The sequence below is a fragment of the Gobio gobio genome, assembly GCF_949357685.1.
Source record: "Gobio gobio genome assembly, chromosome: 14".
In the NCBI taxonomy this organism is placed as follows: domain Eukaryota; kingdom Metazoa; phylum Chordata; class Actinopteri; order Cypriniformes; family Gobionidae; genus Gobio; species Gobio gobio.
The window spans coordinates 24,767,986-24,795,107 of NC_137107.1; the positions used below are offsets into that span (position 1 = coordinate 24,767,986).

At 38.8% G+C, this 27,122-nt stretch overlaps 1 protein-coding gene across 1 annotated transcript in view; it reads left to right on the forward strand.

Moving 5' to 3' along the window:
- nrxn2a (neurexin 2a) overlaps positions 1 to 27,122 on the forward strand; it is a gene marked incomplete at its 5' end in the record, with an annotated part of 403,284 nt that overhangs the window by 95,320 nt on the left and 280,842 nt on the right. The window contains 3 exons of the mRNA XM_079834263.1: positions 15,485 to 15,786; positions 18,864 to 18,908; positions 21,855 to 22,016. Coding sequence (XP_079690389.1) covers positions 15,485 to 15,786; positions 18,864 to 18,908; positions 21,855 to 22,016 — 509 coding nt within the window. The remainder of the gene's footprint in view (positions 1 to 15,484; positions 15,787 to 18,863; positions 18,909 to 21,854; positions 22,017 to 27,122) is intronic.

Here is a 27,122-nt window from a genome sequence, read left to right on the forward strand (position 1 = left end):
GACGATAATGATGGTTTGTTGATTGAAGCTCCCCAAGAGAAAGCTGCATGATAGTGCTTGAATATTGCAGCAATGGAATATCGTTCTTGCCTGTGTTTTAAACACAACACCGTTGTAGAAAGAAAGAATCAAATGTTGCCAGAACAGCTTGTATTGTTTTGCAACTAGATTGCATCACTGCAAAATTGGCCTTTTGTTTTCTTTTTTTTCCTTATTAACTTTTATTTATGAGCGGCCCGTGCCCTGCGACAGGGATTATCTTTTTTTCGCACCAAGAGTCCAGATCAAGGGATAACCTATTTGCAAGTCTATATGCTGCATTACAGCGGGAGATGAATTGCTTTGGAGATATGGGGCTTTACCCAGGGTGCTGAGCAAGGCTGCGCATGGAACAAATATTGTGAATGTCTATTGACCGTGCAGGACAAAATGTGAGAGAGGGATTTGAATTTACGATTGGGACTTTTATTTATAGTGTTCAGAATAGTAGGTCCTCTGCAATTGAATATTTGTGATGGAAAATCTTTTCTTCTATTTTAGATTGTGGCTGGCTGATTATTTAACTGGCATTTAAAGATATACAAATTCCTGTGGTTGATCTCTGATACAGGGTTGGAAAAAAAAATCTAAATTTAAAGAATTAGCTTCCTTTCAGTTCATGCACTGGAATTTGATTCTAATTGGCCGCAGGCCACAGGATGTTAATTTGGAATGACATAAAGAGGTATTTATGGAATTGCAGTTCAAAGGAATTTTAAAGTCACGCAGTCACTATTGGTTAGACATGTTCTATAATGTAGTAATTCAAAACTGTTAAAAAAAAAACTGCCTGCAAACCCCTTTATATAAAATAAAATGAGAAATATTAAGGTAAGTAAATAAATAAATAAATAAATATTGACAAAATATAGCCTAGTGATTATATCTCAGATTCATTTGAAGGGTTTGGGGTAAAGAGTATTTTAGGAAATTAGATTATCCATGAAATGAAAATTAATTTAAATTTAGTATACATTTGTATTGATGATATTTTAAATATTAATGGCATTAATTTTTCTTGATGAAAATGTGATGTTTTGTAACATATATAATAACATGATTTACATGAATTTTAATGCTGAAATGAGAAGCAGTTATATTGCTTAATAAATTCTTATTTTTTAAATGCTTAAAATTAATAATCCTGTTTTTCAAATTTAGTTCAAGTTCAGAAATTGAATTTGAATTTGAAAAAGGCATTCTCAGTTCATTTCTGAATTAAATCGGTGTTTAAAATCACAGAGTTCATAAATTCCCTTCATTTTGTTGTTCATTATTGTATATTTCAAACAGTAAAATGTATGTGTTTTTAACAGTTATTGTAAGCCCTGTGATCTCAGATTGCTGGCAAAAGTCTTCATTATGGTGACATGCTGTTTGCATTGCAATGCCCCACTTTTTCCTCTAAGGACAGATTTTATCTGTGAAATCCAGCAGAGCAAAGCGGCCTGTGGGTGCTTTTAATATTTTAAAGATGAGGTTTAATGACTCCATAGGGCTGGGAAGGAGAAGACGTGTTCAGTAAAGACCAGTGAGACTCTGCTTTGAGCCTGTTGTCATCTTCCTCTGGGGAAACGTCTGTTAATTTATTTCTGCTCTATTTCTTACACAAATCAATTAAGTCCACATGCAATCCACGTTGAGCTAGTGCATATACACACCCGTAATATGAATCTAGATTATGTGTGCTGCATGTTTGTGTAGGCAGTGCCATTAGGTACACTGTAGAACATGATTTCAAGCTAAACCTCAAATAGTATAATCTAAAGCCGAAGGGACATGTGGATTTTTAATATATTTCATGCGTATAGACACACATACATGCATACATGCATACATACATGCATATGTATGTATGTGTGTATATCTACAGTATATGAATGTGTGTGTTTATGGGGCTGTCAAAATTAGTGCATTAACGCATGGAATTATTATTTTTTCAGTTTAACACATTATATTTTTTTAAACGCAATTAACACAGGATCTGTTTTTTCTGTCAGTTTGACTAGCGTTACATTATATGATCACACTCTTTTTCATGCAAATGCCTTTAAACCATTGAAGCACGACAAGACAAAAGAGAACGTGCTGTCTGTGAATGGCCTGTCTATGTGACACACACAACGCATAGAAAGACGTGCACCAGTATCATGCGCACAAACAGTGTGCCAGAATCGAGTTCTCTTTCGCGCTTGAACGAACAATGACACACACGATTATGCCAAAATGCCCGTTTTGTCGAGTATTCTCATAAGAGCCATCTTATATGAGTTAAATAACATCTTCAATGAACTTAAAGAGTTGTGAGAAAAGGAGATGTGCATGATGGCGCGTCAGACTCACTTCATGTTCAGCAGCGGCAGATCTTAAAGTCACAGCAGCCTATTAACTCTTTCCCCGCCAAACACAGAATTTTCCGTTATTTGTGAGAAAACGCTTCCCTGCCAAACATGGAATTTTCCAGGTTTCCGTGTTTTCACTGTAAGACGCTAGGGGGCGCTATTACACATCTTCTGAATGAGTACAGCATCTCCTGATCAAAACACAAACGAGGAAGACAGAAAAAAACAAGTGATCGTATGTAAGCAAATGCATATGTAAAATAACGTGATCATCAACATTAAACATATAAATCAAAACTGCATAATGTTACTGAATGAAATGTCGACCCAGGACGAGCTATAAGACTGTGCAAGTATTAGGGGTGTTGATGGACTCCATCTACTCCATCTGTGTTTGATCATTGTTCAGAATCTGATCTGAATGTACTCTTTGACAAAAACGTGATTGTTCAAAATGTTGCTTTTTTTAATGAAACTTACCTATATTAAAGTGTTAATAAAAAAAGGAATGCATGAAGTTAGAATAAAACGTTTTTTTTTTGTTTTTTTAAAGAAGCGGGTCTGCTCTTTCTTTTTATATATTGCATGCTCAGATATTCATACAACAACATATTCTATATGGGCCAAAAACACTGGCGGGGAAAGAGTTAAGGTCCTTGTGGCCTCTGGTTGCCTCGCTTCGAGATCTGTCGTTGTCAGCATTTTGTACTTTGTAAACCCCTAGATTTTGTAGTAAATTCCATTTATTATTTTATTTCAGTGTTGTGGCTGTCTCATCTTTGTTGCGGTCACGAGCGGGCCGTAACAACACTTAGTCCGAAACTTTCATATGCGTTTTTTTCATATTCGTCATCCTAAAAATTCCTCACGCACAGAAACCTTGCACACTGAACCCGATTAATTAATTAATCCTTTGCGAAAAAATTCGCAAAATACAAAATGGAGTCTTCAAGCAGTGAGGATGTTTTAGTTGTCCTCTCTCTTCTTAAAAAGAGAAAAAGAAAGAGGAAATAATGGGTCCATCCAATCCTGAGATTGCGTATGAGGAGGGAGAGTTCCCATTCAGTCGGTCACTCTCGACGCCACGTCGGAGTACCGACGAATAGGAATCTCGCTCGCGAGAGCCAATCTACTTTGAGTGTAACTAAACGAGCCAATGCACATTGGCATGCAATGATTGCACCAGGTGCTCATGCCACGCCGTGCGGGTATAAATGAGACACAGGTGATTGCATCAAATCAACCTTTTGCTTCGGAGCCGCGTGGTAGATGGTAACGCCAGATATCACTCACTACTTCGCAGTCCTGACTGAAGACGGAAGCCGCCTTTCGGAAGCGATCTCTTCAGTCGGTGTTGGTGTGACGGCACAGCAGCGGGTCGCGTGGTTTTCGGATCATCTCTCTGTGTTGTTTGTTAGAGCAATCACAAAGGCTGTTCTCACAGCTGGTTCGGTGCGCTAGGTGGAGAGTGCTGAAAAGCCGTTCTTACGGCTGGTAAGAGAGCGCCTTCGTGTGAGAGAGCGCACACGTCAGGCTGCACCCACCCCCTGACTGTGTCGCCGCGACCCCGCCCCCTGCATGCTTCAGCACCAAGGAGAGCGTCCTTCTGAAAGAACAAACACAGATAAAGCTATCTGATTCTATCTGTGTGTTTCTGGATGCGGTGGTTACCTGTCACAGAGGGATGGTCACCATCCGATGGTTCAGCACTCTGACATGACCATCTCGAAGTTGCGGTTTAGACTCCATCTCGCAAGGGGTGGAGTCCCCGTGCCTCTGCCTCGATCTCACCCTCCACAGAGCGTTACTTCAGGCAGTAGCGCAGGTGATTTGAGGGTTACGTGAGCGTGCTTCCCCCAGGGAACCAACCCCCGGGGAACCCTCATCCCTCTCGCACTCCGCAGCCAGTAGAGCTGCCGTTGGAACGCGGTGGGCCATCCACGAGGTGTGCACCATCCGTATCCTTCGGGGCTCCTCTGGAGGACCAGATGTCCATCGCTGCATCGGAGGGAGGGTCAGATATTTCGGGAGATGACGTGTCGGCGCAGGAGACTCCTTCGGGAAGATTCGGTGTGCCCAATACTGATCCAGAAATGATGGCCATGCTTTCCCGGGCCCCCGAGATAGTTGGGCTCGTGTGGAACCCGGCACCTTTTACTAACCAAAACCGGCCCAGTGGATCCTCCTCCCTCACCACCCTCGATGGCGGACCTGCAAAGGGATACACGCAGGTTCTTCCCGTGGAACGGGCCGTTGCTATGCAACTGTGCCCTAACTCCACATCCAGGGGGAACCCGTGTCTCCACTCCCGGGCCTGTAGGTACTTGTCCGATCTGATTGGAAAGGCCTACCAGGCTTGTGGAGAGGCAGGCTCCGCCTTACACGCTATGGCGTTGTTGCAGGTTCATCAGGCCCAGGCACTGAAGAACCTGCACGAGGGTGGTCACGATCCCGCAGTTCTCCAAGAACTGAGAACCGCAACGGACCTCGCGCTTCATGCGACAAAGGTTACGGCACGCAACCCGTTCGCTAGATTCTATAGCCTACGTGTAGAGCCGGTCTTCTCCTGTGTTCTCACCTCAAACGGGTAGAAGCACTGAGAGGCCCCAGCTCTTGTCGGCTTGCTGTGCTCCGGCGCTCTTATTCTCCCGAAGCAAACTCTTTGAGTCCTCTATCTCCCTCGGTGCCGGACGTGGCGGAACGTCTGGCATCAGGCCCCTTGCCGCTGAATCCTTGAGAACCGGTATTGGGCTCGGGTTATATGAGTGACCCTGCGGGGATCCCATATATCTTTCCACGGTCTCTCCTACGGGAGGCCCATGTCTTTCCCTTGGGAGAGCCTTCCCGTCAGTGGGACTGAGCCCCCTCCTCCGTTGCGGGCTACGGCTCAGCATTGTACTCCACATAACTCCTTCGGGGTACGATGTGGGCTCCGCAGCGTTCCCTTCTTTAGGGCACGCTTTCCCAGTGTTATCCAATCCAATAATCACTGAGTGGGTCATGCGGAACAGCAGTGATGGACTTCCCGGTGTGAGCCCCGTCTCATCAGGTAAGAGAGCTCAGGCGACACAGGGCACTGGATAGGGGCAGAGGCCATGATGCTTTGGTAGGGATTCCTATTCATCGGTACTCCGACATGGCGTCGAGAGTGACCGACTGAATGGGAACGTCGGTTACGTATGTAACCCTCGTTCCCTGAAGGAGGGAACGGAGACGCCACGTCCCGTCGTCATGTCCTCTGTACCCTGCTGGGGTGCCTGTCTACCTACTCGGCTCCTCAGCAATAGGCTGATTTGATGCAATCACCTGTGTCTCATTTATACCCGCACGGCGTGGCATGAGCACCTGGTGCAATCATTGCATGCCAATGTGCATTGGCTCGTTTAGTTACACTCGAAGTAGATTGGCTCTCATGAGCGAGATAAATTTAAATGGGTCCGATATGTTTTGTTGTATGCGCCGACTAGCGCATATGATCCGCGCTGCGCTCTCGTGTCTCTAGTCAACGGCTCTGGTGTTGACTGTGTGTGCTGCGGCGGTGCGTGTGAAACTAACGTGAAACCAGATTTAATTTGCCTCAACTGAAAGCATTACATGTCTGAATCATTTCCTATCGCATATATAGTGCACTATGTGCCTTTCACCATGTAGAAAATAGTAAATTTGTGAACAACTGACCGATTTCAGCCGCTGCTTCAGCGTCAATTTATAGTGTAAGGGGCGGGAGCTTCAGATTCTAGAGACCATTTGATTGGACAGAAGATGTGATGAGAAGATGAAGTCTGCAATGATGTCATCAAAATCTGTGATTCATTTTAATGGAAGTGAGAGACTGTAAGTTTTGAATGCTTATATCTCCTAAATGCGAATTTTGTCATTGTTTTGGAACACACCAGCTTATTTATACCCTTAAGGCTAACATAGTCATACTAAAAGCTAAAAAACTTCATTTTTGATTTCAGGGGGCCTTTAATAAGGATTCATCTATATTTAATTTATTATTTATGCAGTTAAGACTGTAAAGTTGATAACTTAGTAACGTTTAATTAAATTTCTGTACATTGATTATATATGAAGGCTAAAGGTAAATATGTAGGCTTTAAAAAAAATAACAACTTTTAATTTATTTGAACTTAAAACAATCTTCACATAAACCAATTATATTAAATGTTGAAATGTATATAGCTTTCAATTATACTGTAATGTTGAATGTGTATCATTAATGAAAAAAAAAATCAATTTCATAGAGACATCAATACCAGTATTAGTATCAATGATACTGGCCTTCATTCATAAAAAGATGCCATTACAACAAATATTTAAAATATGCTGTCTTTATTCTATTATTCTTTATTATATTATTAATATTATTATGTTTCTGCATTCATTTGGAGAGTAACTGTGAAATTATTTCAATAAAAAAATATTACAAGCGCCAATTAATTACAGAAATAATGTGTGATTAATAAATTTTTTTAATCGATTGACCACACTAATATATATAGAAATATATAAAATGTATAAACATATAAAATATAATAAATGTAATAATTATTACAGGTCCCCTTGTGTGTTTTAATGTATTTTTAATCTTTTTTTTTTTTTTTTGGTTGTTTTATCTTGCCCAGGGCGGGCGCCCCCACTGAAAACATAGGTGCTAGCTTTGTTGTTGTTGATTTAGTGCTCTGCGAATTCCAGTGTCCCTTGACACGCATTACTGTCATGGCCAGTCTCATCTTCTGTCAGCAGGCAGGGGAAAATAGCAGTTAACTCCAAAAGATATGCATTTCCCTGCTCCCCCCTCTCTCATAGCCATGTTTAATCTGCTAATGCAAATGGCTTCTGCTGCTGCAGGGCCTTGACTTAATCATCTGTTGATATTTCTCTCTCACTCTCCGCAAGCATCGGAGACAAACCAACCTGTCAGAAAAAGCGACACATAAACACACTGCCGCAGATGACATTAAAAATGAGTTCTCTGTCGTATTTGTCCCTGTTGTCTCGTCAGAAGCAGTGAGGTTGGAGCGTGTGTGTATCTTTAATTGGACATGTCTGCCTCAGATCCGCACTTTGAGCTCCGCCAGGCAGAGGGAGAGGTCGTGATGAGAGCTGGGAGAGAGCCTCAGATGCTGCATCCTCGTAAGAGGACACAGTTTGCTGGAATAATAACACTCTCAAGATTACATTTGGATTGCCATTACTTCCCACTGTGCAGCATTCAGTCGGTCTTTACAGTGTGGCCTGTGTCTTCTCTCCCATTGGCCACCTGCTTATTTTTGGGGACTTTATCATCATTGTTTTCAATTGCTTCAATTTTTGTTTTACTTGCTTTATTCTGTTCAACACCTACAATCCACATGCTACAAAAATGACCACCTGTTATTCGGAAGTGCGTGGTTTCGGCAGGAAAAAGGGTTTAAATTGTAATGTTTGATGGGAATTGTACCTTATTTGTTTCGATTTTCAAAGGAGTCGCAATTCAATTCCTGAAACAATCCTTGATACATTTAGATATAGACTTCTATTTTATTTTATTTTTAATTTTTTTTCAGAACTATAGATTTCATTGGCGGCCTTTTGGATGTAATAAAACGAAGTCGACCTGACTCTGAGATGATACTTTGAGTGAATTAAAAACATACAGCGTTAACTGCGTACAATTGATTCGTTTGATTCATCATGTGACTTTTCTCTTACCTCCTGTGTTATTATGGTGTTTATTAGTATAAGTAAAAAGTACAAAACAGATTTTAGTAGCAGCATGACCCTGCTAATTCAGCTGAAAAGGGCCGTTGAATTCGCCGGGTAAAAAAAAAAAAAACTTAATTATATAGATATATGTATATATGTATATGTATATGTATATGTATATTTATATGTATATGTATATGTATATGTATATGTGTAAATTACATGTTTAAATTGTAAAAACTTTACTGTTTTTCTGGCAACCACAGCTGACAGTTTTATTCTGTACAAACAATTTTTTGGGTTCTTTGACAACGGGTACAGTATCTAAAAATGCACTTTATGTCTGTACTATTTTATAGTGATTCAGTCATTTAGGCCACGTTTTGGATTAATGGCGGTTTTAAAAGACTGTGAACAGTCTGTGTATCGTGTAAACACACCTTTTTGTTTTTAAATTGGCTGAAAATCTTTTTTTTTTTTTATGTATTTATTTATTTAAAGTAAAAAAAATCTATAGTACTATGAATCGTTATGCATAATTGGAACTGGAATTCCGTTATTCATGATTCATAATTCTCATCCTTTATGTTAACCAGCAGCCAAAATAATTGCAAAATGAATATTAATTTTTTTCATTCAGATGTAGTCGGAGTCCATCCCCAGTTCTCAATGCCATTTTTGCAGCATTGCTCACTGAATGACACTCTTTATCTGAAATGTTTGTCCTTCAATTGCTTTTTCAATAAACAGAATTATTCATAATACATTTATAATTCTGATTATGAACATTTTGTATCTGTGAATGGATTTTTTTCTTTCCTCCCACCCCAGTTTGATCATAAGTCCCCGCAATCCATGTCATGTCCTCCCTCCCTGTCTCTCTCTAGCTCTTAACCTTGTTGCCTTTCTTTTCCTTCTCCCTGTCTGTCGCTGTTGATTTCACACCCCCTCTCATTTAGTGTTAGTGTTTTCATATCAGAGACATGAACATTAGTGCGTAATGACAGTAAGTCTTGACGCCTAAAGAACTGATTGCTCCAGTCCTGTCATATCAAAGACACAAAGGAGTCTTAAGTAAATAAATTTGGCTATTCTGCTCTAGCCTACACAGAGAGCACCCCGTCAGAGCGCTCTGAAGGTCTGGGGGTAAGCGCTGTTTATTTCTCTCATCTCTTTTGAAGTCAGAGATCGGAGGCTGGACATGAAGATTTAGACATCTCATCAGCAGCACCACATATCTGCAAATAGCTAAAGCTGGCTTTACAGGCTCTGTGTTAAGGGCTAACTCCAGTGCTTGTTGTTTTGGTTCGTTTTCCCCTGGCTTGGCCTAAAGGAGAGAGTCATGAATATTGGAGTTGTTTTTTCGCCTCTTTAAGCTGAACTTTCTTTTTTTCCAGACAAACTTTTTTCACTAGGAGCACAGTGGCCCCCAACTGAAAATTTTAGGGGCACAACCAGAAATTTTAGGGGCGCACACCGTAAATCAACATGCTAACCAAATCTACTAATTTCTACTGTATTACTAATAGGGATCTGTATCGTTAAGGTTTTAATGGTATTACTACTCTTACCGATACTGCTTATTGATCCGGTACTTTAACAGTATTCTTACCGGTTCTTTTTATTATACTTTTTTTTTTTTTTTTATAAAAAAAAAACATAATTAAGAACATAATTAACATGCCTTTATAATCTGAAAAGTAAAATATCTATAGCAAAAGAAACCGCAAAGTTTGAACAAAAATATGAAACATCTATTTGTAAATGGACCAGTGTGCAGGCATTCGGAAGGTCTGCTAACATTAATATTACAGTAAAGAACAAACCTACAAATAAATCTAATAAAGTAATGAAATGTAAAATAACACTGCATAGTTTTCACTGTATAAATTGATAGAGTAATGCTTATAAAAGCTAAAGTAATTAATTCAAGAGATGTGAATATTTTCTATTTGCCTTTTGTTCGATTCGAATTAATGGCTCAATCGTCAGCAGGTTTATTAGACGCTGCCCCTTTAAGACCGATCGAATGTAGAACTAATAATATCATATTCTCTTATTTCTCCAAACTATTTACGCCCATTTAAGATATAAACTGTTAAAATAACTACTCTCCAATCCGGTCATTTTGACACCGGCTATTTGTTGTTTATTTGATGGTTTAGACGCGCACACGAAGCCTAAAATATTAAGTGCAAGTCGGTCCATTTCGCAGCACACACACATAAGCCGCCTTGAAGTTGGAAACAGCATCTCTTGCGCGGATCATTGTGCATTTAATAGCTCTTTATTATCAAACACATTCCGCAGTTTAGCAACAGTAGAGACTGCAGTTTACAACAATCACTGAATCTGACGTTTAGTTTAGGTTTAGGGAGAAATGACAGAGCAAGGCTGTGAAGGGAAGGATGAGCTCGACGAACACGGCTATAGGAATAGTTTTACCTCATTCCATCTTTTTATAATTCTTGGAAGCCAAAATCGAAAATAAAATTAGATTAATATCACAGCACATCCCTAAAGTTTAAGCAGACTAAACTTTTGTTTAGTTCTTGGCCATCATCACTCATTAAGCTGACTGTGGTGTTGTGTTCGCTGTAGCTCCACGTGAGAGAGCGCTCGCTTTCTCTCTCTTCTGGACTGCGAATGGCAAAAATGCTTCACGGACAAATGGTTTAATATGATCTCATATAGAAACGGATGGCAAATATAGAATTTGCCAGACATAACGTCTATCAATTATAATTAGTAGGCTAAGTGTATTTTCTTAATTTCTCCAGTACCGACAGCAGGCAAATTTACTGGTCGCACATGTGCGACTGGATGTAAAATTCAGTCGCACACTCTCAAATTTTAGTCGCAAAATGCGACCATTTGGTCGCACTCTGGAGCCCTGGTTTATTACAAACATTACACCCCATCATGAGACAAAGTATCCTCTCACCTATTGACACCTATCATGTCGACCCAAACCCGTAAATTAAATAGCTGTCTACGGAGGGGTCCGAGAGCTCTCGGATTTCATAAAAAATATCTTCATTTGTGTTCTGAAGATGAACGAAGCTCTTACGGGTTTGGAACGACATGAGGGTGAGTAATAAATGACATAATTTTCATTTTTGGGTGAACTAACCCTTTAAAGACAACATGAAATCAAAACTTACCCTATTCTCTTTCTTAATAAATATCCCTTAGTGTTGTGCATGATCCATCATTGCATGTTATAATGTAATAACATTCTCTGGTTCTGCAATGTAGTTCATGTGTTCAATGACTTATAATATTGACCAGTAATATCATGTTCTAACCTGCCAACCAAGTTCTTGATATAATCAAGTCACAATATTAAATGCATAACTATGGATGTTCAATGTGTGTTGTATGCCATTCATGTTATCTTTGAGATACCATGTGAAAAAACCCATTCCATTCCCCACCCTAAAGATACATGTGTATAACATGTCAAAGTAACTTGTCACAAGTGGGATCAAACTATAATTCCTGCATGAGAAACTAACAACTGTCAACTGCTTATGAACCTGAATTTGCTGTTTGAACTCGAATGATCCACTTGTCACACTCTTAGCTTTCTGTTGCCCTTATAACGATTGACAGGCAGAAAGCTCCTCAAAGTCTTCTGTTTGGCTAAAGTACAAATCTGACTGTGGTATGATTTTTTTTTATTCCATAAAAGTTGCGAACTGCACATTTAATGCAAAAAAAGCTTTCTGTTAGCAAATCTATTTGAGTCACAATTCATTTGTCAGAAGCGTTGCTACTATCTGAGAACATTTGCTTCTTCAGCAGTAACATCTGAGGCGCTTTCAGACTGCACTTTTGAGAAGTTTAAAGCTATGGTATTGTCTTGTCTCATCATGTCACGTCGGTTTATTGTTAGAAACATTATCTTATACTTAGTCATAGCCCTGTGTTTTGTGGGTCACATTCTCTTTGCGTCACTCTATAGTCATTGAGAAATTGAAGAGAGAGAAAAAAAAACTTAAGCACACACGGCTCAGCGGGGGCTTCGTTTCTGTCATCCCTTAAAGAGTTCCTCACTACGTGGAAGGTCTGCTTGTTGTGGAACACGCTCTGGCTGTTTATTCTCCACTGAACCAAGTGGCACTATGATAAGATTCTGCCGCTGTAATTTTGCAAGGTCACATTTCCATGGTGAAGATGTCTGGTTGGTTGATTCGTGCCCAATCGTTTCTTTCCTAACTGATGGTCTGAGCCTTCTTGCTTGATGAAATATCACAAGTCTTCAAATTAATGTTATGCTCTGCTGGTTAAACCTGGAATGGAATATTTCATACTATTTTTAGCAGCCGCACAGGTTATGTATGCATATCTGAAGGACGAATATTGCTATACCGGTGCTGTAAAACATGATTGTCTGAGATGTGTCGGTGGAAACTTGATCGATTTGGGAGACTTGTATCAATTAGATGAAAAATGACTACATCCAGTGTCATAAACAGTTGGTTACTCCCGTTGAATCAAGTCTGCATAGGACCCCAGGGGGTTGTGTTTGTAATGCCTGATCGAAAGCAGTAAGAACTCATGTGGTTATGTGTAGGTTATACGCTAAGCTAGTATGCTATGCTAGTGGTGCTGTACGTTCCTTGTCGCACCGTTTGAATAATTGTTGTTGAAAAGTTATCATTTAAAAAAATTGTCATGAGAAGATCCTTTATTTGATCAGTATTTTGTCAAGTCATATTCATTCATATTAGTCAATTATACAGTACTAAAAAGCGCTTGGTTTTAGTTTGACAAAAAGTGACATTTTAGTTGAAAAGTGCAAATTGAAACCAAATATTTGTGTTATTCTTTATTTATCCCACAATTCTGAATAATTGTTTTTTTTTTAATTCCCATAAGTATTAAGCAGCAGAACTGTTTTCAACATTGATCAAATCAGTAAATCAGCATATTTTAATGATTTCTGAAGGATCATGTGACACTGCAGACTGGAGTAATGATGCTGAAATCTCCACTTTGCCATCACAGGACTAAATTTAGTTTTAAAATGTATGAAAATAGAAAACAGTTATTTGGATTTACTCCTTTTACTGTGTTTTTGTTCATGTAAATGCAGCCTTGGTGAGCTTCTTTCAAAAACATCCCACTTTCTACAGGATCTTACAAAGTGGGTGCATTTAAATGTTCTTTTAAATTTGAATCTCAATGAATCCAAGACTGAAATAATTTTATTTGGGCAAGCAGCCCTAAAAACCACATTGAAACCGATTAAACGAAATATGAGATCATGTTTTAAAAACTTGGGAATCCTAATAGATAATGAGCTTAGAATGGATAAATAAATTAACGCTGTTGTCCGGTCCTGCTTCTTTCATCTATGTCGAATCGTAAATGTTATGCAGTTTTTAAACTTTTTAGATACTCAAAAAATAATTCATGCTTTTATATCTTCCCGCTTAGACTACTACAACTCACTCTACCAGGGTATTAATACGTCAACTCTGGCTCGGCTGCATTTGGTGCAGAATTCTGCTGCTAGACTTTTGACCCGGACATGAAAATATGAACATATTACTCCCATTCTTGCCTCATTAGATTGGCTGCCTGTAAGATACAGAATCGAGTTCAAAATGCTTGTCTTGGTATTCAAGTCCATCAATAACCTCGCTCCATCTTATCTTGCAGATCTCCTTGTAAGTCATGCCCCCTCTAGATCACTTAAATCCAGTGATCTAACAGTGCCCAGAACTAGATCTAAATGCGAGGGTGATTGTGCATTTGCAGTGGCCGGTCCCAATTTGCGGAATATGTTGCCACTAGTTATTAGAATGGCGCTGACTTTGGCCACTTTAAGTGTAAGCTAAAAACGTATCTTTCTGTTTGGCATTTTAAAAACGACTCATGGCTTATGATTGTACGACTTGTTTTAAATCTTATCACTATGCTGATGTATTATCTTTTGTGTCTACTTTGTAAAGCACTTCGGTCAACTTAAGTTATTATAATTATACAGTGCTATATAAATGAAGAAACAGAAACATAAAAGATTGGTATCTTAAATTTTATAATCCTAACTTTTGAAGTATAGTGTATGTTGTGTCTTTATCTAATCATCATATATTATACAGTGTATGACATGTTTGGGTGATTAAATGAAAAGCGATTTACTGATGTTCATTCATTGTTTAGCTTTAGCTCAAGTGGATCAGTCCTTGACAGTCTATGACTTGGAATATTAAAAACAATATTCTTTCTACATTTGTGATTTAATATCTTGATTTAATATAAAAAATCTTTATTTTTATGTAATATTTTTGTCAACAATATGTTTGAACTTAAATTTTTTAATTATCACCATGATTTAACCGTGATGATATTAACACTGCCAGAGTTTTCTGCATGTTCCACTGCGCTCAGTCTAGCTGTTTTCAACACGTCTTATGTAAACACTCTGCCTTAAGAAACATGTCCAATTGGGGTCAGGCTAACCCGAAACTAGGCTAATTATACAGGGCTTCCCTTTACATCATGCAGGCAACCCACCAACTATTCGAGTTTGCAAATATGTCGAATTGCACATCCCAGTAGTTTAACAGGTGGCGTAGGCTGCACATAAGGCCAGAAAAAAAAGAGAGTAAAAAACGAACAGACTGTCTGTGATGGTGCTGATTTTTAATGACCTAAAATAACGAAGATGAGATATTTTGACAAGCTTCCTCCTCAGTTGCCTATTTTCTTAATGACTGTATTTTGAAACTCTCTACCTCGTTCATCAAAGCTTTCACATCTTACAGTGGCGTTCGCAAATCAAACCGTTATTTAAAAGTGCGGCTGTGTTTTATTTCAGATTATTCCTGACAGCCAGTTTTCAGCTCGTTTAATTGCGCACTCGCAGTTTAATTTAGGACGGAAAGCTTTACATGCATAAATGACCTTCACGATTAGCTGATGCGAACGGCGCTTGGGGAGATCGAGCTCATTTACATGTGTGACATCACTCACCTTTGCGGTTCACGTCTGCGGGAAGCATGAATAAGGAGGCATGCACGCTAATCCAGTGAGATTGTCTCATGTCACAGGCATGTACAATGATTCATGCTTGCAGCTGTCTTGTACTGTTAATTTCTGGTTCGTTTATGCTTCATTTAAGCCAGTGGCTTTAAACCTCTCATTAGCAAAAATCACATCAAGGCTCAAGTCCTGCCTGAACCTTTCTGGGTTGCAAAACACGCTATGAGTGTTTTAATTGCATTGCCATTTCATTAATTCTTTGTCTCCACTTGTTCATTCCCTAATGTTTGGTTGGTTATTGGAGAGTCCGTAAAAAACAGAGAATATTAAAGAGGAGTCATTTCTCATACCCTTGGTCCACATCCATCCCAGCTCTAATGACCTTCCCTTGCCTTTTTCTATCTCCCTTCAACAAGGCCAAGCGGAGTCAGTGGCCACATTCAAGGGTAATGAGTTCTTCAGCTACGACCTGTCCCAAAAGCCCATCCAGAGCAGCACCGATGAAATCACCCTGTCCTTCCGAACACTGCAGCGGAACGGCCTCCTGCTCCACACCGGCAAATCCGCCGACTACGTCAACCTGTCACTGAAAAGCGGTGCCGTGTGCCTGGTCATCAACCTGGGTTCCGGCGCCTTCGAGGCTCTGGTGGAGCCGTCTGACGGCAAGTTCAACGACAATGCCTGGCATGCTGTCCGCGTGTCCCGCAACCTGCGTCAGGTAACGTTCACCTTTGCACACCAGCTTCATTTGATCTTTCCAATTTTGATGACCGTACTTTAGTTAACTTGTGTTATTGTGTAGAGTAGATGTACAAATTCGGTGTTAAGTCTTTAAAACAGTTGTTAGCTATTTCCACTAGCTATAATAATAAAACTCTGCCTGTTTTTCAATTGGTTAACACGTGGAGGTGACAAGCAGATATTTTTTGATGTTCACTAAGACAGTTGTGATTCTCAGGACAACTATTTCTGTGATATCCTTTAGATCATTTTGTGTGGTAGAGTGAAAAATCTAAAGTCAATCTAAACATTTCATTGTAATAAAATGTGTGTTTTCTGAAATAACCTTTGTTCCACATATGATTTTAGCCTCAAATACTGTGATGCCAAGACCAAAAGAGTATATTGTTTGTTATAAAAGGTGATTTTTTTTTTTCTTTTTGCGCACTTTGAGAGGGGCCGCTACTTCTGGGTCGTTCCAAACAAAAGTGAGCAACCAAATTATTTTAGGAAAGACGCTTCTATGAGGCCGTTAGCAAAGGTAACTTCATGGAAGTCATTTTATTTTATTGTTTGCTGCTTAAATGTGATGTGTCACTTATATATTTAGACATCTTTATAATATTGCTCATTTGTTTTTACCAAATGCCAAAAGAAGAGATAATAGAGTGCAGCACCAATCCTAAATCCAGGAAATGAGTTAGCATTTTTGCACTTCCGGTTTCATAGTCCCAAAGTCAGTGTTCGTTTTTTTTTGGTTTTTTTTTGTAAAATGCCTTAAAGGCACAATATGTAAGATTTTTGGATTAAAATATATAAAAAACACTAGAACAATGTTATATATTTCGTTGAAAATACTTACATTCTCTCAAATGTTGTTTCCAAGATTATTTTTTAGAAACCATGGAAACAACAAAGACGCTTTAATATATTTTGTGTTTTGTTAGACAAGGGAACAACTGTTTGGATGGATCCATCGACAGAAAACTAATCATTGTTATATAGCTCAAAACAGTTAGTCTTATTGATTAAATCTGGTTTTCTTGATTTACCGCGAGTACCATGTTTTACCATGCCTAACATCGATCTAGCTCACTGCAGTGTGTCTCATAGTAGCCGCAGAGTAGCATTATAACATAACCTTCAAGAAAATCAAATATATCTAATATGATAAAACAGCACTGTGTTTCTCCACATAAGAATGACTGGAAGAAGCGGAAGCGGTCGTCTGCGGCATAATAAAAGCTCCGCGAAATCAAGGCGTCATCAAGCTACGCCTTTGTTTTGAATAAGTGACCTCTAGAGGCGAAAAATTACATATTGTGACTTTAAATAAGGTTTTCACATTTTACTCTGACATAAAATATATATCAGTAATACCCCACTTATTATTTTTCGAAAGCTTTTACATGTCTTGGAAAAGCTAACAAGCAACTAAATGGGGCTTCCTAGGTTTTCAGGGACATTAAACATCATCATGCCGTACAGGAAAACTCATTTACTCACTATGTTACAGCTTCATTGTGTTTGTCTTTTTTCTCTACCCTGCTGTCTTAACAGTTCTCAAGCTGATTTTTTCCATTATGCAGATAACATTCAGATTCAAAATAGAGTCACAGTGACGTATGAGTTTGTCTGGGGTGTCCCAAACGGGCACACGTGAGACGGTTATGCCCTACATCCTTCAGAGTACTCACTCCAAGAACGACAAATTAATGCTCACTTTTGAATGGAATTTACCCCAAGAACTGCACAAAGCCCTGATTTAATTAGAATCGGATGGTCTCACAGGTGCTTCAGTGGACCGAACAGTTGTTTCTACCTAACATTGATAGCCGCCAGAGACTTAACAAAGGTAAAATGAAACCCTGATTGTAAAATGCAGACTCATAAGCACTGATATCTGTTCATTTCTGTGATTTATTGAGTGCAAAATATTTCTGTTGTCGGACTCTTGGAGGGCTTTCAGGAATCTTCTTCACTGCAGGATTGAAGTACCATTTAAGCCACAGGCTCTTCCAGACATAGACGATGGTGATAATTACCTTCCAGTTGTTACTTACCAGTACGGATGTGTGTATGTGCGAGTCCCTGTTGAAGAGGAGTGTTTTGATTTGACTCCATTCAAGTCCAGACTGCACCGCTCTGTTTTGCCTGTGATTAAATCCATAATTGTGAATATGCTCCAGTTAAGCCAGCAAAACAATCTTTTTTACATTCAACAAGCTTCCCATCTTGTGGAAAAGTGGGAATGTTTACTATGAATCATTTAACCTAAGAGTAAAGGTGTCCCTCTACCACAGCCTTAAAGGCAGCGTTTATAGTCGAGGCACTGCCATTGCCCTGATTGTTTTCAATCCGTTATTGCTGAAATATTATTATATGATAGGGCACATTGTATAGACACACTTTGCCTGCTCGCTTCTGTCGCCGCTGCTGATTATTAATCCATTTGACTGCAGTAACCTTTAGCTCAAGTGTTGCTTACAGAATGAGCTGTATTTTTGTTCTGCCACGACAAATTATTGAAGTACCGAGTAGGCATAAACGAGCGCATAACAGGTGTTGACATTTTTTGTTTTTGTCATTCATTTACCTTAAATAATGAGTGAGTCGCTACTGCTGCTGTCATTCTTTACTCTAATGCTGCTGCCTCTGCAAGATCCCTCCTTCAAAACCCTCCCTGAACCATCTCGTTTGACAGATTAGTTGATCTCTCTCTTTTTTTCTAACACTGAAGCCTCTAAGTGGATTTGTCATTGTTTATCTTCTGCCTTTACCCCTTCAAATACTAACATGAAAACCTCCATGGAATGTGAGCCATCTGTTTGCCGTTGACAGTGTCCAAAGAAATTGGATCTAAAAGAACAGATTTTAACAGCTATTTTTTTTCCCTCATTCTTCCTGGGAAGATATAAATTCTAATGGAGGGCGGAGATATTAGTATCATTTTGTGGTATGGTTAAATTTGCTTTAAAATTGCTAGTAAATCATTTTTCAATCGTTTTAAAGCTTCTGTGGAGTTTATGGTATGTAATTTTACTCTCCCTCCCTTGTTTTTTTCTTTTTTTGAAGCGCGCAGGGGTTGGACTCCCTACGGTAAACAAACTGCATTATATGGTAGATATCACATTCTAATTTGTCTAGTTTGGTTTGGCCCTTTCTTTTTTATCTCTTTTTGCTTTTAATGTGCAGAAACGACTAAAGAAAAGTTTAAAAATGGCATCAATCCCCAGGTGCCATGCAAAAGTTCATTTTTTTGCCATTTGCAATTTTTTTTTTATATATATATACCACTCACAATCCTCCTCACCCATATCCTTATTAAAATGCTTTTTGTTGTATGAGTTCTACCATTAATAACACATCCTATTTGGCTGAGAGTCTCTACGGTGGGTATAAACGAAGCTGTAAGCTGCTGCTGGCACAAGACTTCAGTCTGAGCTACACTGGGTTTGTTTTCTCAGACAGAATATTTACTGACAAAAACATATTTTTATGCTTTAGTGTAAGTGCTAAAGCATTGCTCCAAAACCAAATCCTTGGATTTACACTTGGCAAGGCTGATATTTCAGCTAATGAACAGACAAACTTTGCAGCTGCATACAATTATAGGTCAATATAAAATATAAAGTGCCCAGTGTCAGTCAAATGTAAAAGGGCAAAGGGTGCTCTTTCAAAGCATTTCGTAATTTCTCAGATAAAAGACAAACATTTGACTGCAGCTCTTGCGCAGCGTTTCTGTCCACCTGCTCCATTTTCCCTTCATTCTCCCTCTTTGATGTATGCTTTTATTAAATGTTGCAGCATTTCATACAGAGATTTCGGTGCACTGTATGATGTAGCATTTAATACATCTGTTTTTTGCTTGGAAACGTCTCTTAATATGCAATGCTCTCAAACAGTGTATTCATATCTGACAATTTAATCAAGATCAACAGGAGAGAAGGGCAATGAAGGCTTATATTTGTACTGTAGATGCTACTCCATTTACTACATTTAAACGGTAAAGATAATTAGTGCTAGGTGGTATGACATAAAAATGTCTATAAATTCTTTTATACAGTTAATAATACAATACTGTATATCCCCTATAAACAAGAAGACTACTTCTTGAAGTCTACTCTTCAAACTTTGCTCAAGACAGATGATTCCAGTATGAAGCTTTGTTAATTATAATGGGAGCGATTTGATTTAGTTTTGACACGTTGTGTAGATAATGTGTTGCTGTAGGTTGCTTATGGTTACCAAGCAACGTCATAACTCCAATTGATAGAACTCAACTGATTCGATCACACATATCCACTGTTTTCCAGTGACTTTACACTTGACTAAAATGGTCATGTATAATGCATTATTCTTTTGAGTATTGTTTTTACCTGAAGTATCGCATAATGTGATGTTATCACTTATAAATATGAATGGTGATGTGAATGATCTTCCTTTTTGGTTTGCATCTGTCTTGTTGCAGTAAATAAGCAAATATATTATATTAAGGAAGAAAGATATGTTTAGATGTTCACGTTGTGTCAATGCTAAAATGTAAATCGCCATTGACAGTACTTTCTAATTTCCAGTTGCCTCACACTTTAATCTAAAAAGAATGACCTTGGGCAGACAAATGGAGGTGTTCTGCTCGAGCACAAACACTCACTGTTCATATGAATTGAAAGTGGAAAATGACAGAAGTGGATAAAAATGATTGCGGCTGCCACACAGCTGTTATTAACCCTCTGTCTAGGGAACAGAGAAAAGACTGACCTCCCCTTACCCTTCTCTTCCTGTGGCAAAATAGTACATCTTGTTTTCCACATGCACTTTTTTGTTGTGATTTTCGTCACTCATTTCTTTAAGTAGCCGATGACATGCAACACTTTTCATCCAGCATGTGCGACATGTTTTGCATATCACTGGACCGTTTTTTTATATAATACGCAGCTTATATGCCATCATGCACCTGAATAATTTGCTTCCACTGCATGTGTGGGTAACTATTTATCGTTGTTGTTGTTGTTGTTGTTGTTGTGTGGTGCTGTACATCGAAAAAAAAAATTATTTTTTTTTTTGGAGGGCTTTCTTTTCCCCTCCATGTCTTGCTTTCTCTGCTCTTTTTTCCCCCTCTTATAACGGTTCAGACAAATACTGGGTTTCAATTTCAGGACAATGCAAACCATCTACAATTTCCATCAAACAAGCTGCATTCTTTCCAGCTTTGCCTACTTGTCCACAGTAATAATAATGTTCTCCAATTTTGACAATATTAGAGATGGAATCTGAATCCTCTCTGTCTGTCGGCATGGAAACGCATCAACCCTGAGCATTTATTAAGGTGTAAGAAAACCACCTGTTTTGGATGTCTGCCAATGTTTCCACACTTCAGTATTAACATTTGCAATTGTTGTAAATATAACTCTGCTCTTGAGACATCATAAACGACTATTGAGTCTAACCACATTAAGTCCTGAAATTGTAGCCTAAGACGTCTTATCCATCATGCACGGCTTGTGTATTAACAAACTTAAAGCTATCGCTACCCAAACCCCTCCAAAGTATTTCTTTTCAAGACATCTCTTACAAAATGTGTGCAATTAATCCAGTAGTTGATCAGAACTGACCACCAACATAGATAAATGCAACCTCTGTTATACTAACAACCATTTTTGTGTCTGAATCCCCCCTTTTATACTAATCTTGCACAGTCACCCTTAACATCACTTGCTAACCCACTCAACATATAGTGATTCCTCTTAGTTCCTGAAGCCATACACCTCCCCTTCCTGTCTTTCCTCTCCAACACTGACTAGTGCACAGTCCAGCACACATGACAGCATTCTCTCATTCAGAAAGCAGCAATAGCAGACATAAAAATGGGTTGCCCCCTTTGCAAACGTATGCATACAGGAACCCCCACGTGAAACAGACTTGAGTTTTTTTAGTAGAGAAACTTGTTGAGGCCAACAAGGATTGCGGCTGTAGCTTAATCAAAAGATTTCCCACGTTCCCTCTCTCGTTTCTTTCCCCTCTCTCTATCTCTTTTCTATCCCTCCCTGGCTTTTATACAAACAGGTGACGATATCGGTGGACGGGCTGCTAACAACCACTGGCTACACCCAGGAGGACTACACCATGCTGGGATCAGATGATTTCTTCTACGTGGGCGGCAGTCCAAACACAGCGGATCTTCCCGGCTCCCCCGTGAGCAACAACTTCATGGGCTGCCTTAAAGATGTAAGTGCGCTTCTGAAGCGTTTTGTTCTTTCCTTTTGAATTTGGGTCGAGCTGGTTGAGACCTTCTCAAAGAGGACCTGGTTTCTCGAGATCTATTGATGTTCTCTTTGTTTGGCGAGCGTTCTGTCCTCTTTTACCACTTCCTTATCTGTCCTTTTCCTTTCTCCTTTCTCTTTTGCGTCCATTCGCACCCCTCGGAGCATGTCCCATAATTTATGTCATGTCTATACTGTTGAAGTTCCAGCTTTACTATCCTGACAGCCAAATTAAAAATTGATTTCCTCTATGGATCCCCATTCGACTGTCCCAGACTCTCCATCTCTGTCTCGTTGACCCCGGACTCTATTAATCACCACTCTCTACCTGCTCAACCGTACAGTTAGTATCAGTGGCCCTCTTCAGCAGGAACTTTATCGTGCCTCTGATAGAGACACGTACACGTCTACAGCGCTGTTACGCTTTTGGGAGTCTGTACTTTGTCTTGTTTTTGTCTCATCGCTTTTTCCTTTTCATTTGCTCTTTTTTTCTGCAGGTACTTTGTGTCATGGTTGTCGTTGGATGTTTTCTCCCATGTTGACTGCATCCACCTGTGTAGCATTTAATTAGGCTAGCTTGTCAGGGTATATATATACCCTCTCGAGTCATTTGTCAGGTCCTTGTTAGGCTGTAATGTTTGGTGAGCCTTGTATTTTGTTTCTTTGGGTTCTTGTATCTTGCCCTTTAAAATAAATATACATTTTGATCGTCCATTGAAACCATTGGTGGCACTTTACAGAAATAAGGTACACTTTGGTATCCTGTGATAATACCTGCACTTCCATCAAATTGGGCAAATTGAAATTGCGAATTGAAAATTGAGTGAAAACTCCCATATACCGTGAAGAAGATTTTACGCTCGCATGAGGTGGTTTTTCAGGCAATTCGAAAAAGGAATATTTCACAAAACTGCATTGATTTCATTCATTGATTTTTTGAATTTACAGGTCACCTGGCGTAGATCCCGTGGTATGTTTTGACAGAATATGAGAGTTCTTTATTAAACTCATAAAAGACAAGAGAATTACGGGAATACTGGTTTCTTAACAACAAAGCCAAAATTTATCAAGACGCAGATATGAGGGCTACGGGGCTTATCCTGGCTATTAATGCTTGGATAACACGGCTACGTCTCCTTCAATTAAAAATAATGGCTAGTGCGGTGGCTGCGATTTTATATGTAAACCTACCAACAGCCGTTGCCATGATTTATCGTTAGAGGGGAAAAAAATTTTTTAGTCGCATAACATGGGTTAAAGGATTAGTTCACTTTTAAATGAACTTTTGCTGATAATTTACTCACCCCCATATCATCCAAGATGTCCATGTCTTTCTTTCTGCAGTCGAAAAGAAATTAAGGTTTTGGATGAAAACAGTCCAGGGTTGTTCTCCATATAATGGACTTCAATGGGCTACAAACGGTTCAAGGTCCAAATGACAGTTTCAGTGCAGCTTCAAAGGGCTTTAAACGATACCAGACGATGAATAAGGGTCTTATCTAGCGAAACGATCAGTTTCTGCGTGAAACCGAGCAGTATTTATGCTATTATTTTACCTCTTAACAGAGGAACGCGATCGTCTCTGAGCTCTGCCATAACTTCCGGAGAGTGAGGTCAAATTAGATAGTAGATGCCTCATTCTACTGATCCGTGCAGTCGCTAATGAGGCATCTACGTATACATCTATGACCACGATCTAATTTGATAAAAGTAAAGTACCAATAAATAATGTAACCAGTACGCCGTGTGTTAACTGTGAAGGATTTGCATGAATTCTGTGCTAATCAGGAGCAGTCATATGATTCATTAACAATGTTGTGTATTTGCCCTGGTAACTGGTTTCCTTAACCCCAAAATGCCACTTTTTCACTGTTATTTTGTAAATAAATTTTAATTATTTTGTAAATTTTAATTAGTGTGGTGGCTCCTTTGTGTTACAAAAATACATTTGCTTGTTTTTTTTTTTACTAGTCTAACCTAGTCTACAGTGGAGGCATTTATTTCATTTTAGTTTACTCAAGTTTGCTAACTGCTCTAAAGAAAACATGAAGCCAATGTATAAATTTAATAAAGATAAAGTTAATAAGTAAAATTATTGTTGTTGTTATTATTAAGTTAAAAGTGAATCTAGAGCTATAATTGCTGGTGCCCTGCCATTGAAACCTGACCCACAGCAAACTGAACTGAACCGAACCATGGCTCCAAAACCGTGATGTGAACCGAACCGTGTCACTGGTGTATCGTTACACCCCTATATATTATAGTAGTAAAAATAATTTTGTTCAGTTAGAGAACAGATTAATTACAATTAAAAAAATGAACGTGCCGCATTAACCGAACGAGTCGCCGGCGCCGCACAAACTGCAGCAGGAGTTAGATCTCATTCATCATGAGAGTGAGAAGCTGAATGACAAGATGATCGTGGAAGATTTGGTTTCAAAGCGAAATGTAAAAGTGCCTATTTAAGGGAGTTTGTCATTGTACTATTTTGTTATTGTATTTTTCATTAAGAATAATAGGCTAATGAACACACAATTCAAGCAACCCACCCCCGAATTGGCAAACCCAAAGTAAACTGCGCACGGCTGCATTCGTTCACAGCCGCTCAGTGCACAAACACTGTAATGTGACGGTGAGGGAAAATTTTCTCACCGCCACATCCCTAACAGGTAAAAAGGCTAAAACGTTTTGATTCTATTATACAATTTTCCACAATGTCAAACCAACGCAGTTTAACCCAAAATGCAAGCTCAGACATGCGCTTCTTCCATATAAGCTTGTGCAGTTGTGCGCTCTGGACAGAGAAAACTCCGTTGCAGGGAACACTAAGAAGCAAATATATTTATTTAGTATAACGAGGTTGGGTTCCTATTCAACTGTCCATCATATTAAAAACGGCTAGGCTATAAAATAATTGTAAAACAAAGAGTATTGTATTTCACCACATTTTATAGTGTAAACATATGCTAGCGCGAATGAGAACCTCGTCAAGGGGGATGCCAGGTGTGCGCGAAAAAGAATATTCGAATCCCAAATTTGAAAATCTAATACCAGCCCATCGAAGGAATATTTGAATATTCTATTCCAGCCCTAGTACAAATCCCATGTTTTTTGTTGAGAACTATTTTATATATTTGGTTAAATATTTACATAAAATCAACCTAATTTTAAACAGTCCAAATGTCTTTGCAGTCCCAAGTCAGAGGTCTGAAATTCTCAACTGTATCCAACAATTAAAACATACAACAGTGTCATCAGTTGGTCAATTTATAACATACATTTTCAGTTCATTGTATTAATGATTAAATCATTTTAAAGGTCCCGTTTTTCGTGTTTTTTTGAAGCTTTGATTGTGTTTACAGTGTGCAATATAACATGTGTTCATGTTTCGCGTGTAAAAAAACAGTATTTTTCACACAATTTACTTATCTGTATACTGCTGTTTTCACTGTCCTCAAAACGACTCGAAAGCTTTCCCTGTTCTATGAAGTCCCTCCTTCAGAAACATGTAACGAGTTCTGATTGTGCCAGCGGTTCCCGTGTTGTGATTCGACAGCAGCTTAGCACACGCAGAGCGCACGTTACCGGAAAGGTCACGCCTCTCACCATAACGGGGATGCATGCGCTCAATGATCTCTAAGTACAGCGTCCCTGGGAAAGCCAAACAAAGGTGACTTGACTCCGGGATGAAAATAACAGCGTCTCGACAACATGGCGACAAACAAACTATACAAACGCAACCGAACGCAACACTTCCTCTTATCCACGCGGGAGCAACAAGACCACGCCCCCTTTTTCGCGTACTCTTGTGGGCGGAGGTTAGTCGACATACTGTTCTACTGACGTAATTAAAGCAGGATGTACCAGGATGTAGTCCCAACCGGCCGTTCGTTGTAGGCTTTGAAAGGGAACTTCTGTTAAATAAAATATCTCGCTTGGCATTGAACTTTGAGCTTTATAATTTTACAGGTATTATATATGCTCTAACAGCAACATTACACACTAACTAAAGTTTGAAAAATGGGATCACGAAGAACAGGACCTTTAATGACCAAAAGCATATTTAGTTGATCCACTTTTTGCATGCAAACCTGTTTTCCCTCATAAAATAAATTCATTTTCTTTAAAATTGACACCAAAGATTTTTTTTTTTAATCCAAATTGACCCATTGCATTCAAGGTATGTTTCTGCAGTTCATGCATTCCCTGACAAATGAACCTATGACATTGGAGCTGCTAGCACTATTTTCTACATGTTATCTGTGCAGTTTTTATGTTTATTGATTTTTTTATCACCAGAACATGTTCATTTAATCACTAATTACAAATGTAATTATAGTAGTAAAAAAATGGAGATTTAAAATGAATGTGAAATAAAACATTTACTTCCGGAGTTTGATATTTTCTGAAGGTTTAGCACCTTTTCTCACTGAATCTTTTGTCTGATAATTGAAAATAAAAAGACTTTCAGATCCTGTTTTGCACTATATTTTTGAAAAGTGCCTGTTCCAAGAAGATTTTCACATGTTCTGTAGAAAATGAGAGTGGTGCTTGTCTGTGAAAAAGTCTCCACGACAATGCTCCGCAAGTTTTTTTTATTTTAAGTGGTTGTTGAGGTGTTTTTAGTGCTTCATTATGCAGTTGCTAGGGTGTTGTGGGTGGTTTCCAAGGTGGCCCAAGTACAAAGATGGCCTCTGCAATGCAAGTATGTTTTTGGTTTAAAAAAAAAAAAAAAAAAAAAAAGAGCATTAGTAACAGTGACCTTTTAAATGTGAGGCAGGGAATACGTAATTAGAGACATGTTTTATAAAAGCAAAGGTAACACTTTATTTTGGGAACTAATTCTTATTAACTTGCGTATATGTCACAGTGAGGCTCTGTGACTAGAGACTTTTATTATGAAAATGATTATTTTGACACTGGACTGTTAACATGCATGCATACATTCACTTCTCATGGTAACATCATAACACAGGCTGAATCTGAAATCGCCCCCCTAAACCCTCAATCACTATTCACTACTTTAGTCCACTAATAGAGTTCACTTGAAGGAGTGAATGAAAACAAGTGA